Source organism: Protopterus annectens, chromosome 14.part0 (assembly GCF_019279795.1).
Source record: "Protopterus annectens isolate FY-2018-M chromosome 14.part0, PAN1.0, whole genome shotgun sequence".
NCBI lineage: Eukaryota > Metazoa > Chordata > Ceratodontiformes > Protopteridae > Protopterus > Protopterus annectens.
Genome location: NC_056748.1, coordinates 1,110,071,344 through 1,110,092,289, shown reverse-complemented (window position 1 = coordinate 1,110,092,289; position 20,946 = coordinate 1,110,071,344). Strand labels below are relative to the sequence as shown.

Sequence of the window (20,946 nt, the reverse complement as noted above, 5' to 3'; positions counted from 1 at the left end):
AGGTCCCATGGATACTGTATTCTTGGCTTTGGGCAATGCAGCTTTTATCTATGCTGCAAAAATGTAGGGCACCAGGCTTTTTACTGGTATTGTGATAGGGCCTTTGGGGATGGGGGAGGGTTAAAGTTGGGACTGAATCTGTCTGCCAGTATGTTAGCTATATCTGTTGGCTCAGTATAGGCAGTACCATTGTGTTGGTATAATGCAAGCATGAGTGTGTGTGTGGGTATAATGCAAGCTATAGTGTGGTATAATGTATGCATATGTTGATATAACGTACAAGTGTATACATACTTGTATAGCATATGTAGATATAATGTACAGGCGTGTGTGTATACATACTCATATAGCATATGTTGATATAATGTATGAGCACGTGTGTATGTATACGTACTGATATAGGATATGTTGATATAATGTAGGAGCGTTTGTGTGCGTGTGTGTGTGTGTGTGTGTATATATATATATATATATATATATATATATATATATATATATCAACACACTGATACAGCTGCCGCCTAAGCATGCCGTCTGGTTTTCTAAAGTTCCATCAGAGAATGGTAACAGTGGAGCGGACAGACACTGTTTAAAGATGCACACTTTATTCTTGATATTTGGTGTGTCTGAATCTTATTTGCCTTCTTGTTTGATTGGAAATGATTCCTTGAAATAGTTCACTTACCTTGTTAATGCACAAACAAATAAATAGATGAAACGTATGTACCCAGAATGTATGTGCTTTGTGCATTTCCGTGATGCGAGTCTACAACTGAACAGTTATTACACCTAAGGAGAGATTTTTCTTTTTCTAGTTGAACTTTTAAATGTTACTGATTTCTTTAGTGTTTTACGTATACTTTTACTACGCTATATGCTTCTGATAGAACATCCATATACGTTTGTTAACCCTGTAATGTCAAAGTCACATATGAAAAAATGTCAGTTATTGTTTGTTATCCTAATAATGTCAAACCCAAGTATGAAAGATATTTTCTTTTTTGTGGAGATTTTCTCCCCAGGCCTCCACAGAAACAGGGCTATGTCCACTCAGATTTTCCAAGTAAATAAATAAAATAAATACCTTTTAAGAATTCCAACATCAATCTATTACTATTCTAAATGAATGGAAAGAAGACACTGCAGAAGATGCTTCAGTATTATATTGTCATTTTCTGGGAGCCCGGAAATGAAGAGTACACTGCAGGAAAGGGAACACCTGGCTAAAAATATCATGCCAGCAAGCCTGCCATCACCTCCCAAGGACATCTGAGATTGGCACAAACTACAAATATTAGAAACAACTTACCTGCAAAGAAAGTTGTACTGTATGTGGTTTGGCATCTATGTCTCTAATGGGCATATGCAGCCTATAAATGGATCATCACCCAGGCCTTTGCTTGCAAATGTTCATCTACCAAGCCCCGGCTTACACTAGCTAACACTGGGTACCATAACTTGTCAGAGATTTAGGATGCATGGCTAGTCTTAAAAAGGCCCCGTGACCGTTTGCCTAGTACACACCTGTGAACCTACATGGCATCAAAATAAGACTTAAAAACGGCGCAGTGGTCCAGCGGTATCACTGTCACCTCACAGCAAGAGGTTTTCTAGTTCGATTCTTGGCTGGAGTGCCTTCTGTGCAGAGTCTGCATGTCCTCCCTATGTTTGTGTTTGTTTCTTCTGGGTGCTCCGTTTTTTTCCCACGTTACAAAGACATGCATCTGGAGCGTTTCTCCCAGGGTCTCAACTGAAAATTGGCTTCATCCCAAGATTGACTTTCCCAGTTAACAAATGTTAAATAAAATAAAAAGCTGGAGGGCTGTGAACCCCTACCAGCCTATAACAGGTTGTTTTGGCCTGCTTGTCAAAACAGTTGTGAAAAAATGCAGAAAACATGTTATTAACCAAGTGACTTTTAATGTTGTGCAGTGGATCCCAATAAAAATTCTAGCATGTTAATCACAATGACTCTATCCCAAACTTCAAATTCAAGTTTACTGTAGGGCTTGTTTCCTATACTTTAATACATTTCAAAAGTGAAGTAAGTCAATAAACAGTTTCTGTTTTTAAGGTCATTTCACTGACAAACATAAAATTATTTAAAGACAAGGATCACTAAAATCTTAAATACATTCAACTTAACCTACAAAACAATATCAACCAAGAGAACACTGAAATTGATCAAAAATTAAATCCAAAGTCCACTAAAACTCCAAGGAAAATGAAGCACAAGTAAAATTCCAATCTTTCATTAGTCAGGAGTAAATCAGGAACTTGCACAAGAACATATCTACAATATTCACCTTCTTCTCTGCAGCAATATCCTCCAAATTTTAAATTTTAAATGCAATCAAAAACACCACCAACAGCAATTTCCACACTTGAGGCAAATGTGCTGTTCTCCAGCACAAGCTAAGCTCAAAAAATGTCCCGGTAGAAGAAATAACAAATGCAATATTGTTACAAACTAACATTGCAAAAGTCCTCAAATAATGTAAACTAGTATATTACCACTCTATTTCACATAAGCACAGAAATATAACGTATAAAATATTCCTCTGTTGACTTGCCACCACACTGTAATCATATTTTCTCTAACCATAAACATAAAATTCATGCTTTTGCAATACTGAGTTTCAGAGACTGCATAAAATTATGCAATCTTTTGCAGTTCAGATAACATTCTTGAAAAGAATTATGTTTTCATTTCTCTCCAATGATTGCCTCATTACTACACAGAAGCACAAATGTTATTGTATTCAAACTCCGTCTCACCTGCTCTCGTGGCGAGCAGCAGTCTGGAATAGGAATTCTCCTATACAGCAATCCTTGGAATGTGCTCTTTTGTTGATTGAAAACTTCCTGCATTGTCTGACACGTCTTAAACAGTTTCATCTGTTTCTCCTGCTCCAGGTAAACTTCAAGCCACTTCTGAGATGCCAGTATTTCATTCTTCGCTGTTGTCTCGAGTTTCTGTTGAATAAAAAAGAAAACAATAAAATACTTCTGATAAAGACTTAAAAGCATAAAGGGAGCATTTTTCTTTAACTTTGCTTTACAGGAGAGTCTAGAGAGAGAATGCACAGAGGCATGAGGCCATTTTGAATTGATTCTGATATTCTGTTGACATGTCCCTAACAATATTCTGTAAAACAGCACATTTTCCCAGTTACTATATTTTCGTAATGCAGCTTTAGCCTTAAGCCATTTTTTTCCCTCAGATTTACTACTTTCTCTCTATGGTACTTTTATTTACCCTCACATTTACTAATTACTCTCTATGGTACTTTTATTTACCCTCACATTTACCACTTACTCTCTATGGTACTTTTATTTACCCTCACATTTACTACTTACTCTCTATGGTACTTTTATTTACCCTCACATTTACTACTTACTCTCTATGGTACTTTTATTTATCCTCACATTTACTACTTACTCTCTATGGTACTTTTATTTACCCTCACATTTACTAATTACTCTCTATGGTACTTTTATTTACCCTGACATTTACTAATTACTCTCTATGGTACCTTTATCTACCTTTTCATTGCTCATTCTGTGTAATGAAAGTTCACAAAGGTCAGTTATCTCACATTTACAGAGCAAATCCTCCTGCTTCCATTTTTTGGTTAACTGTAATTTGAAGCACATCCCTTTTGTGTTTGTTCAAACTGTATAACCTTTAGAAGGTACCAACCCGTTACAGAGAATTACATGGAAATGAGGTTGCTCAGAGTGTGACTTGCTTAAAGCTAGAAGTATTAATAGACATTTTTTCAGCTCTAATAATTAGCTCCTTAAGAAATGTGTCAGCTCAACAAAGCTGCATGTATCAGATTTGTTAAGGTTCATATGACACTCTTGGTATGACTTGACAACAACCTTACATATAATGTGTAGGTTATGTAGATTTAAAAGTCCACATATATCCTATGATGGTAGGGACTACATCTGTTTATCTTTTTCACAATTCACTGGCATGATATCAGCCAAAATCCTATTGAATGATTTCATTATCAGTTAACATGCAACTGATAAGACAGTATTTTTCTACAAATTTAACTGAAAGATAACCTCTAGCAGTTGTGTCTTTCGGCTTTTCCCTGTTAGGGGTCGCAACAGCGGAACTCCAGTCCGCTAATGATTGGCAGTAGATTTTTACGTTCAGAGTTGACAGCCTTGACACACAACCTTCAACGAAGGTACGCCCATTCACGCATGTCTCCACACAGAAGACGCTCTAGCTGAGAATCGAACAGGACAACGTCTTACTGTGAGGCGACAACGCTACCGCAGCACCTCCAGCAGTAAACAGATAAATTAAAAAAAACTGTGCTCTTTCACTAGGAAAGTATACATCCTGTGTAGTCACACCACCTAGAAGCAACATCTTCAGCGGAGGAATAATTCATTAACGCATGTTCTTTACGTAATCCAGTTAACGGATGTCAAGTGCAAGACCTAATACTGCAATCTCAGCACTGAAAAAAATACACTACGAATCTTACAACACACGAGGAATTCCAAACTACCCTTTTGCTCTTTTAAGGGGTTTTTGCAGGGATTTTTTTCATCCCTGCTATTTATACATAGGTTCATAGGTTCATACTAGGCTATCTGCCCTAGGGCATTTATAAGCCTAGCCAGAGTGTGTGTGGCTTTCACCACCCCTTAGGATGAGAATACTATACCCATTAGTTTGCTGTGCCTCTGTCCAGCAGTGATACAGAGATGATTCCCGGGGTAAGCCTACAATCTCCCATCCACTCGTCAAGATTTCTCTTGAACAGAGTCAGTGAGGGGCTCTGCCTCACATGGACTGGGATTCTGTTCCATAGTGTAGGGAGTCTCTGGGTGATGAATCTGTCCCTCCAGCACGTCCTATTTATATCCGTGTTGAGGTTTAAGTCTCTTGCTCGTGGCTCTGGTGGATTTGGATTTTTTGAGGTGGAGCATGTCCATTAATTCCGGGATGGACATGGCCTTGTATGTCAGGCACAGATCACCTCTGAGCAGGCGGTATGCGACTGAATAGAGCTGGAGTTTCTTCAGTCGGGCATCGATGACATATGTTTGAGCCCCTTTATCCTTTTGGTGAGGAACTTTTGGGGTCTTTCCAACTGCTGCAGGTGTCGGGTAAGGTACATTCCGAATGGGGCGTTGTACTCAATCATTGGTCTGATAAGTGAAGAGTACAGGGGTACAATGACCTCTCCTGATCTGGATGTGAATCCCTTCATGATCAGGTGGGCAATGTAGAAGGTCCTCCTAACCACTTTGGCAATGTGAGTGTCAAAAGAGAGGTTACTGTCAACTTGGGTCCCCAGGTCCCTGATAACTTCTTCCGTGTTTAATGGATTACCACCTATGTGGTAATAAGTAACTCTAAGGTCACTATACCTCAGAGTAGTGGAAATATGATCAGTATATATTCCACATATCCACAGTTAAAGTCTCAGAGGTCAGAGGATCAGAATTCTGGTTCTCAGCTTTTCAGAGGCTACCCAGGTATTCTGCATTGCTCCAGACAGTTGTGGGCTTTTAGGTGGAGTGATGTGCCAAACACATTCTATTGTGGACAGAAGACAAACATTTAAAGCATAAGGGTCTATAGGTTTCAAATAATTCTAAAATAAACCACTCATAGCTATCAATCTTAAGCCAGATATCTCTGCAGTTTGTTATCCCTTAACACTCACACTTTCAGTCTCAAATCATGGTCACTACAGGGCAGCCTGGCAAGAAAGGACAGCAACTCCTGTGCTTCCCTTTCTATCCCTTTTTGTCACCTGAATGAAATGACCACTCCATAGGCTTTGCAGTGCACTTGCATCATTCTAAGCTTTGGCCTCTCAACAAACTTATTAACTTCATGCTTAAGACCGTAAGTACAGGCTTTGTATTTATTTATTTTCAAGATAAAAGATGGTCCCCAAGAAATATTACAGTGATTATTACTGTGTCTGAGGTTTGCATAATTAAAGTCTAGGTAGCATAGAGTATGATTTTTTACCAACCTCAACATAAATCAGTGAATTGTTAGATGGTTGTGATGCAAGCTGCTTAATGACATGTGTTAAGTGAGAGGTTGGCCTCCAAACTGAGCAAATATTTCCACTTTTGACAAATTCTATCTGTGAAAGCCAAGACTCGATGATTGTCAATAAGCATGAGGCACTCAGAACATTGCCTCAGGAATTGTAATTCAAGCATGTGGAGCCTGGAACACTAGCTGAAAGAGGGAAGACAAACAGGGAGCTGAAGGGAAAAAGGGCCTTGCAGCATGACTGGACTTTCTTTCCAGTGCTTTGGGTACAGGGAAGGGAAGTGGCAGATTGTGTCTGTCTTTTGCTGAAATCCTGGATGATGGTATTTTGTGGAATCAGGAGAGAAGTCTGAAACCAGTAGTTCCTCACTTGCATATGATTCAGCAAGAAAGGAGTTCCTTTGGGCCTAGTACAGAGAAGCCATACATCATTACCAGAGTTCTGGCAGGTGAATTTTCTACTTTTCTCATCAGAGGAACCACGGTGCCTGGTCAATAAGATATTATGGATGGAGTGGTGAGAGGCTTTGGCCATCATTTTTATACTTTTATAAGATTGTGGATCACCCCCAAATGCTTTATGGACTATAAATTACTGGAATCCATATGAGCTACAATTTGGACCTCATCATGCCGGCAGCAAGACTAAGTAGTCACTGGCCAGTGAACAGGGTAGAACAGAGTGTTTCATAGTTGGTCTTTTTAGAATTGATCAAGGGGGTTGAGGTTATTAGTACTGCTCAATGACATTGAATTTTCTCATATTTGTATTGCTGTATTATAACTGTTATTGCCTAACAACATTGCATTTTTTTCTCCTGTGTTTGTATTGCTGCATTATAAAGCTTTACTGCTCATTGATATTGCCTTCTTTGTGCATGTTTGAATGTCAATACCTTTTCTGTTGAGTTTTGGTGAAGAGGGTGGACGTATGGTTTCATTGCATAGATATCTCACCTTGCCTTATTGCTAACTGGTGCACTGTCTAAATAATTTGTTTGTGGGTGTGCTATTGTTTTTTTAAATTATATGAGTCACCTAAAAAAAAATTCTTGCCACCTTGGTGTGTTGGGCCTAATAGGGGTGTCACAAGAGTCAAGTAGGAAGGAACCCATTTCTATTCAGCTACACCTGTGGGTGCGCTACACTGGCAACAAAATAGAATACAAATTATTAGGTGATCAGATATTTAGTAACTACCTAAGTGGTGAACTAATACAAGGACAGAGTAGTTAGATCCTACATGTATCAGCTACAAATAGAGCATGCTCTTCCATTCATGCCTTATGAAGGGATACGATGTCTGCTCTCACTTAGAAGCTGTTCACTTTGCTCAGATATTGTTTTTTGTAACTGGTCACTAAAGATTTTGCAAAAAAAAATGTTTAAAATACTATGACTGGCTGTTGTTCCCCTTTTCGGCCTACTTATTTGCAAGTGTCTGCAGCTTTACACTGGTGCAGATTTGAGGGAAGGAGACTGACCCCCTTTATTCTGACCTTTACCTGGAAAAACAATATTTTATCACCAAGTATGCATAAATTGGCTTTTGGGCACTTGATATTTGTCCGATTCTTGTATTTCTCTTTCATTTACAATGATGTTTGTTAATTTGCAAAACATAAAATTACATGTTTTTCAAACATATTTTTACAACACATACCAGAAACAAAGCGCCCCCCCCAAAAAAAAAATCTTGATGAATACATGTGATATGTGGGTCCAAAAGCTACATCTTATGAACATATGTGCAGTACCAACTCTGCTCACACATGCACATAAATCAAATACTGTTAAAACTTAACATTAAGCTCACAGAGGCTTGACAGAGGAAATCGCTTTCACTGTCATTAGTTATTCTAGCTATAAGGCCACTTTTATTTGATACTCACTAAATACTAGCTACAAAAACTATTTTTCGTCAACATCCAACAGCAAAATAATTTATGTGAATAATTTAACTTCTTGTAGGGACAGATTCCAAAACACTTGTTCTCATTGTAAATGATGACTTACACTGAGAGCAAGTCTTTTGTAAACTGGACCTGGTGTAAACCTGTTTTCAGATAGGAGGCCTTAGACTGAAGTAAGTCACTTACACTGAGCAAGTCTGTTGGAATCAGGGCAGACTTACACTGAGAGGAACTTTTTTGGAATTAGGCCCCACAGTATCATGCTCATCAATCAATTATTTCTTTAATTTGTTTTATATCCTTCTAAAGGGATGAATATATCAAACATAAAACTCATTTTACACAAAGTCAGACAACCGTAACCGCCTGTGGCCTATGGCATTGCACACTACCACATGTTTTTACCGATTATACTGCTGGGACAGTACTGAAATGTAGTGTTTCTCTGGTTATAACAAAACTAATGTTTTATTTTTACTTATTTAGTTTATTTGCATTTGTTTTCTAGGGTAGAGCATTGATCTCCATGGACATTTTTCAAATTCGGCCCAGGAACACTGTTTGATTAAGTGACTTACTCAGAGTTACACAGGTAATGGAGGCTGAGGGGGAACCACTGGATCACAGGAAACCATTCGTTACCAGCTTCGGAATCATCTAAGGCAACCGCCGTGACATGCATCTACATGTCTTTCTTTAATGGGTTATACTTACATTTTCTGAAGATGAAACTTCCTTATTGGAAAATTTTAATTTGCAACTGTTTTCACTTAAACCAGTATGGTACATAAATATTAAAAAGTGTTATACAGACCAAGTTTCTGAGGAAGAAAGGTTCATCAGGATGTCTATATTTTACTGACAATAATCAATGCAACATCTGGGTCCCTGGTTTTAAATTATGGTTATCCTCTTTACTTAATATAGTCAACAGTTAAGTACATGGTAACATTTTTTTTTATCTAAACTGTCTATACAGTCCGACATTTCATAATCTTTGTAATCTTAATTCCTCATCAAACCAAACAGTTTAGCATTTTCCGTGTTTGTGAGACAACTTTAGATTAGTAGTCCCAAAAATGGCTTCTCCTGGACCAAAAACTCTCCAATTTGTGCCAGTCTCAGATTATATTCAAAAGATATGCACCTGGAGTGTTTCTTCCCAGGCCTCCACTGAAAACAGGCTCTGTCCTAGTCAGACACTGCCAGTCAACAGATGTTAAATTAATAAATATTAAAAAGCAAAAAGGATAAACTTTGATGCTTTGTTCAAGATAATACTTGTTTCTTTAATGTTTGAATGCTTTCAAATGTTTTTCTCCATTTCTAATCATGTGTACAGATAAATGTATTCTGAACCCATACTGACATATTGGTACAACTGGAGAATTATGTTAAAATAAAACATATCAGTTTTCTACAACAAAATATAATGCTACCATGATGCTCATTTCAAATCTTACAAAAAGAAAAACTGGATTACCAAACTTCGCTTCTAAGAGCTTCTTTCATTTTAAGTAAAGATAAGATATAAAATGTTCATTGACTCAGCATGAATCCAGTTCAACACCACATAGTTCTTCACTGGGCATATGTATTGGGTTAGGTCTTCTCCAAAAATAGTTACTTCTAGTACTAATGCGACTAAAAATGATTATGAAAGGTAGGATAGCCCATAGATTAAATGCTGATGGGCTAAAACCCATTCTGCATACAAAGAACCGGTGTTAATATTGCAGTTGCTTATGAAGTTCGGTTACTTGACAATGTTGAAACATATAAGAAGGTAAATAAACATGACTTCTTATATTCTATTGCAACTAAAGGTATATTTTTATTTTCAAATCAGAAACTACTAGAGAAATTAATGATGATGGTATTTCATACAATACAAAGATAGTTTTTTCCTAAAGATTTATATGAAAATCATTATTAAGGTGATAGGAGTGGGAAGGGGATACGTTTTGATTATTTTCTGTCTGATTATATTACCCAGATTTTGAAGCTGTCCTTTTGATAGCACTTTACATGTCTACAATTTACCTTGCATCTAATGTGAAAATAAGTTCACTTATAACAAAAATATATATATATATATATATATATATATATATATATATATATATATATATATATATATATATTGTACTCCTACTGAACAGGACAGATGCCAAACACAGAGACAGACACACGCAGAGACACTCATATTTATGTAATGAAGGATTTTTTTCCAGAATATTTCAGAATTCTATTCCTCATGAGCATTTTAAATCCATGACAAAAATTGAAGTAAACCAGATATTTATCAAATGGGAACTGAAACTTTTTCTATAAGCAGAGCAAGTGTTCACTGAACTTCCCTGAAGCTAAAAGATAAATCATTCTGCTGGATCTCTAAACAATATAAACCCACCTCCAGTTGTTCAAGTGAGGTAGCAGGTACTGTAATTTGCAGTTCAATGTTTGCTGGGTCTCGAGGACTGAAAACCTGTCCATTCCCCTCAAGCACAACCTCATCTCGAAGATTCACCCACAGGACGTTGACATATTTTCTCCTTTCATCAGTGAGATAACCCAGCACAGACGCAGTTGCCTGGAACATATTAAAGCATGCAGAATTAATATCAGTGAGCTTTTAAAAACAATAAATAAATGTTACCTGAAGATCAGTTTTACTGCAGAACAATCAGATATATTATTTAAGAACACAATTCTATATTTGATAGGATCTTAGCTTAAAGCTATCCATTATGATTTCATACATTGTGGTACTCTGTTATAGGCAAAATACTAAGGCTAGACACACTTAGAAATAATTACAGTTTTAATGGCAATGTAAAAATCCCAGTCTGAATCGCCTTTAATATTCATTACATTTATTTCCTATAAATTCATCACCTTCCATCATTTTTCTCCTCCTCCTTGTTTCATTCATTCCAGCTTATCCATTGTCTGGATCTATACGGATCCCCGAACAGCAACATCACCGAAACAGATTTGGCCTGGGCATACTTGCGCAAAAGTGCTTTTCACCGAAGAAGCACTTTCGCGCAGGTATGCCCTGTTGCGGAGATCGCACTACAGTGGGGATAAGGGAAAATTCCCTTTTCCCCACTGTAGTGCGACCTCGGAGCTATAATATTAAAGTAGGGGGTGTTGGTGGTGCAGGGAGGCTTGCCCCCCTGCAAAAAACGTAAATGTAATTTTTTTTTTTAAACACACTAAACAAAAGCGCATTTACGGTGATTGTGGATTCGGACTATTGAACTTTCATTCAATAGTCCTAGATCCCCATTGCCGTGTCTACCTGCCCCTCCTAGATGTCTCCGAGTGAGCTGGGGACAACATGAATCTTAAGGGTGTCCTGGGGGGGCAATGCTGGAAACTGCTTCTACTTCTGAAGGGAGGTTATTATGACGTACCCTTATTTGCCCTGCCCCCCCCCCCTCACATTTGTTAACAACAGAGGATAATTCACTCTATAGACCACATCTCTCTCGGGTAGAATCTTCAGTGAATGCTCTCTACCCTAGACGGACATCTCTATCCCTCCTTACTAGTGCCTTAAATGCCAGAGTTGCTAATTGAACCAGAGGCATCTGGGGCATACTTAGTATTTTACCTGTATGTCACAGCACTTGCTCATCATCACATTTCATCTTAATCTGGTAGAGTGTTTCAGCCTCGCTTATTTTATGTTAAGAATTAAAAAATGGCGTGGGAATACTAAGTTGCAAACAGAAAAAGTTACAGCAAGATGTCTTTTAGCACTGATTTTAGACAGCTATATGATGACTGCAAACAACACCAGCATCACTTACCAATTCCTTATAAATAAGCTATAATGGCAAAAAGCTTCTCAATTACAAAATACGTTGCACGAGTCACAGCAAAACCACCATCGCATAGTGAAACATTGTTTGACACGTTAGTATAATTTACATTTGACTTCAGACGAATTTGGAAGGCTAAAAGGAGACATAACTTACTACGTCAATAAACAGGCCAAGATAACTGATTCGGTTTTATTGTGGAACATGTCATTGTGAGTCCTATAGTTCAATTTCTGTCATCAATTGTTGTAGCCACTGATTGCTTCTATTTGCCTAGTATTGTTAGAGTGAAATGAGGGAATATGTCTGATACAAAGATTGATAGTTTTGCTATAGGGATAAACTCTCCCCCTTTCTCCATGGTAGTGCAATCTTGAAGTTTGTATACATAAGTTGTTTAGATGTGGGAGAGAGAGTACCACAAAACAGAGGGTGCAACAGTGCTCAGCTCCCCAAAATCTGCTTATTTCAGTAATTTTGCTACTCATCAGTGACTACCTAATAAGTCAGGAAATCTTGACTTACAGGTTTTGCAGTGGGTTGGTCCTTTCCACAAGTTAAACTCTATGAGATTCGACTCAAAGAGATTGCTATCGAAATTATGGAGCAAATCAACAGAACGTTTAAGATTTCCCTGAATGAATGAAAGATATGCAATAATGGGGATCCTTTCCTCTATAACGTGCATGCAAATACAGACAGCACAACATTATGGACATGCTGGACACCTGCTCATAATCAATGGGTCATCAGTAAAAATCATTCAGACTTTGACACTTCCGTAAAATCTGCAAAAATACTTGGCTATCCACAAGATTTGCAAAGATACTTTAATGATTGGTAAACTAAGCAGGTTTTTCTGATGTGCTTTCAGTAACTGAATGATTGAAAGCAAAAAAGATAAAGCTGCCAAGGTTATGGATGGCTGGCAACCCTGAGAACCACCAGGAACCATACAGACACGTACTACAGAGAATTAAAAATACAATAGAATTGTTTCTATTCAGTGAAATGCTGCCCCTAGCTGTACAGACAAGCACTTCCATGTAAAGTACGTCCATGTGATCTTGTTGTTCCAAATTCGTCTAGTGTTTAGTTAATCTGCTGCAAGAATGGAAAGTGTATTTTCATCCCTTTTGGTGTGTGCACTGAACAGATATAGAATAAGGTCAGTTCAAACTGCATTAGTTTGCTGCTTATAAGAGTAATGCAGCATGTGTATTACAGGTTTTACGTGAAAGCCCTGCCACGTGCTTAAGTGGGATAAATGCAGTACTGAAGAAAGGTGGTGCTTCAATAGAACTCGACAGGAACTATGAAATATTAATCATAATATTTTCACTGCTAATTATTTCTTGTAGGAACAATTATTTTAGCTGGATTGTTTATTATATGATACTTGCAATGTATCATAAAATTGCACTTAAAAGTACTGAATTTTGATACAAGGCTTTTTATGTTAGGAGAAATAGGCATTGTTTTGGGAGTGTATTAAGAAGCGTATTTACAGTATTATGGAAACAGGCAATGCCCAAAGTTTTGTGTCGTCTGCTTTAACAAGCTTCAAGTCATCCTCATGACAGTGAGACATTTGGAAATGTGGCACATTTTGTAAGTAGACACTGCATCTAGAGTTAAGGATGTTATAATTCCATTATACTTGTCCCTCATCAGACCAATAATTGAGTACACTGCTCCTCTTGCATGTACCTCACCAGACACCTGCAACAACTGGACGGACCACAGAGGTTTCTCACCAAGAAATTACAGGGTACGCAAAACAAGTCTTATGTGGAATGAATGAAAGCCCTGTCACTGCATTCTGCTTCCTACAGGTTGCTAAGGGGTGAGCTGCACCTGACTTACAAGGCAGTCTCTGACCTGGCCCTGATGGAAATGCTACACACATTCGTAAATCAAACTACAGGAGGGTTACTCACACCAGGGATCTTAGCCTAGCCTCTGACATGAACAGGTCATGCTGGAGAGACAGCTACATCTCCCAGAAACTGACACTTCTCTAGAACAAGCTCCCAAATCATGTGAAACAGCCCCTCCCTGACCCTTTTCAGTTGCAACCTAGATCAATGGATGGGAGACCACAAATTCACTCCTGGGGTGGTGCCCACATCCCTCGACAGACTAAGTTGGTATTGACTATCATAGACTCTTACCTCTGCGAACATCACTCACTTAACCAGTGACAATTGGGGCAACCCAGGATAAGTATGGCTAGGCTTGTAACAGCTCTAGGGCTGTTACCCATTAACCTCGTATGACCCCTATGTATGTTACCAAAATAGCCAGTGCATGTCTTGTGTGCTCACAATGTGTCACATCTTTCTCTCCTCATTCAGAAAATTTCTCCCCAGTACCATGCCTGCCTACTCCCTTCTCCTCCACCCCCCTTAGATTTCTCCCCAGTACCCTGCCCTCCTACTCCCTTCTCCTCCACCCCCCCCTTAGATTTCTCCCCAGTACCCTGCCCTCCTACTCCCTTCTCCACCCCCCACCCCCTTTATTATCATTGCATCCAGTTCAAACCCTTTCATATAGGTTGGGATCCTTATTTTTTCATGGGCACCACAAATGAACAGAGATGTACAGAGGTGTAACATAACCTCGCTGTTCTTCCACTCTGTTCCCTTAAGGATATCACCCAGACTCTTACTTGTCTTGCTTACAGATTCTACCATCTTTACCTGCAGATTTACATTTCTAATGTTTATATAATCAGGTGTTTTTCCTGATTTTAACTTTTAAGGATCACTCCTCCCAGTTGGTATTCCAGTTTGGGATTATTGCAGCCCAGATGACGTAGAGCCCAAATGCCTGCAGTAAATCTTAGAAGACCCTTTTCTTCCCACCCTTCCAGTCTCTAGTAGCTCCTTTGAATTCTTGCTCTTTCATACCCCACTGTCCGTTCTTCCTTGGTGTCATTTTCAAATATATTAATTGCATTTTCTGTGCTCCTCATCATCTCCAAAACAAAGATGCCCATGATCACCAGCTTCAGGGATGACCTTAAGAGAACCTCATTAAAACTACTCTTTCCCTAGACAAGGCACCCCCCTAACCATTGCTTTGTTAACTACAACTATTTTGCTTCTTGCCACCCAGTTTTCTTTCGGATCATTTATTTATTTTCTCTCCTTCTTTAGGTTCCCTTCATTTTGCTATCAGCCTTCTCTGAGGGACTGAGTCTAAACATTTATTAAAGTTAAGACTGTATATAACACTGACGGTTTCCTTTGCCAAGTCCTAGCCAAGACAAGTTTATAAAATTGAATCAGTCAGAGCAGACAAGAGCCATCTTTTACAAACTGTTGTTAGTAAAAATCCTGCAAGTTGTTTTCTTCAGGAAATGAAGTTTTTCCTTCAGTACCTTTACTTGTAAATAAGGCAGGTAAAAAACGAGGCACAAATCCTTTTTCTCTTGGGCCATATGGAAGCAATGTTTGGTTAAGTGACTTTCTCAAAGTCATACAGTAAACAAAGGTAGGCTGTCCTCAAAGACCCTCTCCTGTTACTAAAGTTAAATGTACGGACATGCAGCTCCTTGGGTCAGACGCAAGTCTTTTTCCCTAGTGGGCTGGCACCATAATAGCCCCCCCTTCAGTCCTCCAGAATCTTGGTACCTCCGACTAAGTGAATACTTATGCCATGCTGCAAGTAAACCTGCCCACTTCTTCCGAACACTGGGGGTCTGTTGTCAGGAGATTATGCTGTGTGTTCCCTTAATGTCTTGAGCTTTTCTAAAACTTTAGTTGTTATGTAACTGTCAGATATCCTTAAACATCCTCCAAGCTGGCACTCTTCTTTCCTCCATTTTTGTAAAGACAGACACAAAGGATTAACTAAGAATTTCTGATCTTACTATTTCTCAGTGTTATTTCTTCCCTTTCTGAAAGGGAACGTACAACTCACCATCCTATTCCCCTTTGTAGTTAACAAATCCTTTCTTCCTTTTATTTATTCCCACTGCTAATCATTTTCTAGTTTTACCGTTACCATTTCTACGGGCTTTGCATCCCTTTCTGTACTTTATTCATACTCCCTGCCTACATTCCTCTCCTCTATTGTTTTAACTAATAAATGCCATTTCCTTCCTTAACCCACTTGTAAAACCGTGTTGTAATTCTTCTCCCCGCCTTCCTTTTTTTTTTGGACTTACTTTTTTTTCTAGCCCTTTTCCATAGATATTTATATACTCCTCTATCACTGACCACACACTGTTATCTGAATTTTTCTTAAAGTCTCATCTCAGTCCTAGGACGTTCCCATGTATTAACAAACTCTGCCTTTCTGTAGTCCCACAATTTGGTTGTGTATGCGTGTTGTTCCATCACTCATGGTGGCGGGAAAAAATGGCAGCAGACAGGGGGGGCTGTGTCTGTGTTAGCTCTTGATACAGGAATGCCTAATCTGTCTTATTTTTCCTGGCAAAAAAAAAAGAAAATAATTTTCCAGTCATTTAAATGATGTTACAGTAAGTTACAGCAAAAAGAAACATCTGGAAATCAAGTATTCGATTGTGCCATCATTCTGGGTGGATTCCCGGCATACTACGGAGCATCTGGGGGCTACAACACTAACAGAACTGCTGGAACTCAGCATCCTAGCCAAACAAGCTTTAAAGTACCTAAATTAGAAAATGGAAGGTTCTGGAATAATCAGGGTGGAACCCAGAAGGAAGAGATGTAACAGAACGAGGAAAAAAGGTTGCAGAGCTGGAATTGATTGATTAATTCATAAACCCTCACAGGCCTGGATTTTTCTCAATTTTCTTAGCAAATGTATGCTCATTAGACAACAATATGGACTTTCTCAGGCTTGAGCTCAACACCAGAAACAAGGTGAGAAATTCCTGTCTGTTAATCTTTAGAGAGACCTGGTTAAATAACAGGATTAGTGACAGCGCTGTAAGCGTTGATGGCTTCACTTTGTCCAGAGCTGATAGGAACCTAGCTCTGTGTGAAAAAGCTAAGGGAGATGGAGTGTGCATTTTTGTGAATTATAGCTCGTGCAAAAACTGTAACATTTTGAATGAACATTGCTCTGTAAATGTGGGATTTTGGATACTGAAATGCAGACCTTTTATGTGCCCAGAGAACTAAATGGTGTCTATGTAGTAAATGTGTATATACCACTGAGGTCTAACATCACTGAAGCACTGAGTATACTGCATAATACTATATGTGACCTGAAATGTAAAGATTCTGACTGTGCATTTATGTTAACTGGTGACTTCAACAAAGCAGATCTCAGGAAGGTGCTATACAATTACTAGCAAATTGTGGATTTTCCCACAAGGGGAACAAATACTCTGGGCAAGGCTTACACTAACATAAAAGGGGCATAGAGAGCTGTACAACAACCAAACCTGGATGGCTCTGATCACATCTTCAAAAAACGAATACCAGCTTACAAACCTCTCTTGATCAGAGATAAGCCCACTGTGAAACAAATAAGGGTCTGGCATGGAGCAGCCATGGAAAGTCTCAGGGACTGCTTTGATACCACAAACTGGGATGTCTTCAGGGAGGCAGCCATGGTGAATAATCTGGTGAACACAGATGAATATACTGAGACAACTAGGGCTTACATATCCAAATGCCTGGAGGATGCAATGAACATTTAAAATATTAAAGTAAGAGCCAACCAAAAGCCATGGCTAAACAGCAAGGTGTACGGAGTTGCTGAGAGCAGGAAACACTGCTTTCAGGGCAAAGGATAAGAAGGGTCTAAGTGTGGCAAGTGCTAATCAAAAAGGGGTATGAAGGAGGCGGCCAAGAGGGAGCATGGAAAGAGGATACAAGGGATGCTTTGAGGATGCAAAATACTCACGAAACCTGTGGCAGTATATTCAACAGCTAACTGACTACAAGACCACCTTAGCTCAGTGCGATGATAGCACTATGGCATGATATTCAACAGCTAACTGACCACAAAACCACCTTAGCTCAGTGCGATGATAGCACTGAATTACTGGACAGTCTAAACACATTTTATGGCAGATTTGAAGAGGAAAAACAACCTTGAGGCTGTAAAGTTTCTCAATAACCAAAAGGAGGCAGTACTCAACTTCAGTGCTGTGGATGTAAGGAACCAACTGAGGAAAGTGAACCCCAGAAAGCTGCTGGCCCTGATAACATTCTGGGGAAAGTATTGAAAGGTTGTGCAGACCAACTCAGTATAGTCCAGACTGACATCTTCAATACCGCACTTGTCCAGAAAAAAGTGCCAACATGCTTCAAAGTTACCAACATAATCCCTTTGCCCAAAAAAGCCAACTCCTCCTGCCTAAATGATTACAGGCCAGTGGCCCTTACATCAAATGTGATGAAATGCTTCAGAAAACTGGTTAAAAGGCCTATGACCTGCTGCAGTCTGCCTATCAGGCAAACAGATCAACTGCTGATGCCATTTTGGTGGCACTTCACCTCACATTGGAGCATCCCGAAGAGAAGAACTATGCCAGGCTGTTGTTCATAGATTTCAGCTAAGCTTTCAATACAGTGATTCCAATGCAATTTATAGAAAAGCTAATTAACCATGGTTGGCATAAATAAAGGGCTGTGCAACTGGATCCTCTATTTCCAAACTGGAAGACTACAAATGACCTGTGCTGGTAACAACACTTCAGGGAATATTACAATCAACACTGGAGTACTCCAGGGTTGTGTGCTGAGTCCTCAACTGTTCATAATCTTTACTCATGACTGCTCTGTGAAAGTTAGCAATAACCACATCATCAAATTTGCAGAGGACACCACAGTGGTGGGACATATGAGTGCTGATGATGAGAGAGGGTATAGGAATGAGGTCACCTCCCTGACTGAATGCTGCAACAATTTGGACCTGAACGTCAATAAAACAAAATAAATTACTGACTTCAGAGAGAGCTCTGCCATGCACCTACCCCTCAAGATCAACAGTGAAGAAGTGGAGAGAGCCCAAACTACAAAGCTCCTTGGGGGTACCTTTATCAGAGGATCTTTCCTGGAGTACAAGCACAGGCCAACTAATTAAAAAAACACCCACCAGCAGCTACATTTCCGACGAAAGCTTAGAAAAGCAAAGCTCTGTATGAATGCTCTAATCGCCTTCTATAGATGAGCCATTGAGAGCATCATCACCAGCAACTGCACTGTATGGTTCGGTAACAGCACAATGGCTGAAAGGAAGAAGCTGCAAAGAATAATAAGAACAGCAGAAAAGATCATGGGCACTAGTCTTCCTACCTTACAGGAGCTCTAAGATTGTGGGCACTAGTCTTCCGACCTTACAGGAGCTCTTTGAACAGAGATGTAAAAAGAGGTCCTACAAAATACTGAGTGACACTTCTCATCCAGCATGTGGTTGGTTCACTAAACTTGCTTCTGGTAGAAGGTTACGGAGTATCCTCTGCAGGACCTCCAGATACATAAACAGTTTTTATCCAACTGCAATAAAACTCATTAATGCAGAAGAACATCTGGATGTATGAAAACTATAATACATTGTTACTTTCTCATTATTTTCCTTTGTTTTTCATACAGTAATTCTATTTATTTATTACATACTAAAATTAATATATCCCCATTCAAGTGCAATTTAAATGACTTCCTTATGTGCAATATCACCCAACCTCACCTCTGTGTATAGTATACGTTTCTTTTCAGGTGTTCATTATCTAGTTGTCAGTGTTGTTCAGTAGATATATATATATATATATATATATATATAGATATAGATATATATAAATAGTGTACAAGCATGTGTGGCAGCTACCTAGATATTTACTTTTGTACTATAGTTATTGTTTATTCTTTAATACTCATCATGTCTTGTCTTTTTGTGTATGTTTTTTCATGTAAAAGAGCTAACACTCGCAATTTTGTTTAGGCAGCACTTCATCATCTTCTTTCGGCTGTTCCATTAGGGGTCGTCACAGCAGATTATCTGTCTCCATTTCTTCCTGTCCTCTGCATCTTGCTCTGTCACACCAACCACCTGCATGTCCTCTCTCACCACATCCATAAACCTCATCTTAGGCCTTCCTCTTTTCCTGTTACCTGGCAGCTTCATCCTTAGCATCTTTTTCCCAATATAATCTGCATCCCTCCTCAGCACATGTCCAAACCAACGAAATCTTGCCTCTCTGGCTTTGTCTCCAAACCTTCCAATCTGAGCTGACCCTCTAATATACCGATTCCTAATCCTGTCCATCCTTGTCACACCCAGTGCAAATCTTAACACCTTTAACTCTGCCACATCCAGCTCTAACTCCTGCCTTTTTGCCAATGCCACTGTCTCCAACCCATATAACATAGCTAGTCTCAATACCTTCTTGTAGACCTTCCCCCTTTCACTCTTACTGGTACTTGTCTGTCACAAATCACTCTTCTCCACCCACTCCATCCTGCATATACTCTCTTCTTCTCCTCTCTTCCACACTCACCATTACTCTGAACTGTTGATCCTATTGTTTAGGCAGCACTTGTGTTTCCTATATGACAATAAAGTTTCTTTTGAAACTTTGAACTAGACCACTGCATAGTCTGGCTTGGCCATGGGCACTTACATTTCTGGGACATGAACCCCCTCATCTCTGTTTAATACGACATACAGCATTTTACATTTTCTTGTGTCTAGTACCTTTGCTTTTACTTCTGGATTTTCCTACCTCATATTGTTTTATGTTGATCTATAATGACACAAGAAATCAAACATTTTTTTAAACATCAGAAAATAATTAAAAAATAAAAATGCAATCTGCCAAGATATTTTACTGAAACTTTGGGCAAAACACAGTAAACATCAGATATAAAACACAATGAAGTAACAAACACAAGTTCCATAAGAAAAGCGCACACACAGCGTTGTCATTGGTACAGTAGCTTTTAATAGATTATGGTAGGACGAAATGGATATTAACACTCTGCAAATGTTTAACTAATCCGTCATTCTGAACACTGTATGAATCACCGCCTTCTTACATGGTAATGTCACAGGTATACAAGAGATCCCACTAAAGCAGTGGCCTGAAGCTCAATGCCAAAAAGTGTATTGTCATCCCCTTTGGTAAAAACTCTGTACCCATGTACTACCACATAGCTGGTAGTCTACTTAATGCCGAAAATGTGATAAGAGACCTTGGGACACA

General features: G+C 38.9%; 1 protein-coding gene across 1 annotated transcript in view; it reads right to left on the bottom strand.

The window, feature by feature from the left end:
• The window catches only part of PALD1 (phosphatase domain containing paladin 1), a gene marked incomplete in the record, with an annotated part of 1,459,376 nt that overhangs the window by 628,250 nt on the left and 810,180 nt on the right, over positions 1-20,946 (bottom strand). Inside the window, 2 exon segments of the mRNA XM_044056896.1 lie at positions 2,779-2,976; positions 10,379-10,558. Of these exon segments, the coding sequence (XP_043912831.1) occupies positions 2,779-2,976; positions 10,379-10,558 (378 nt within the window).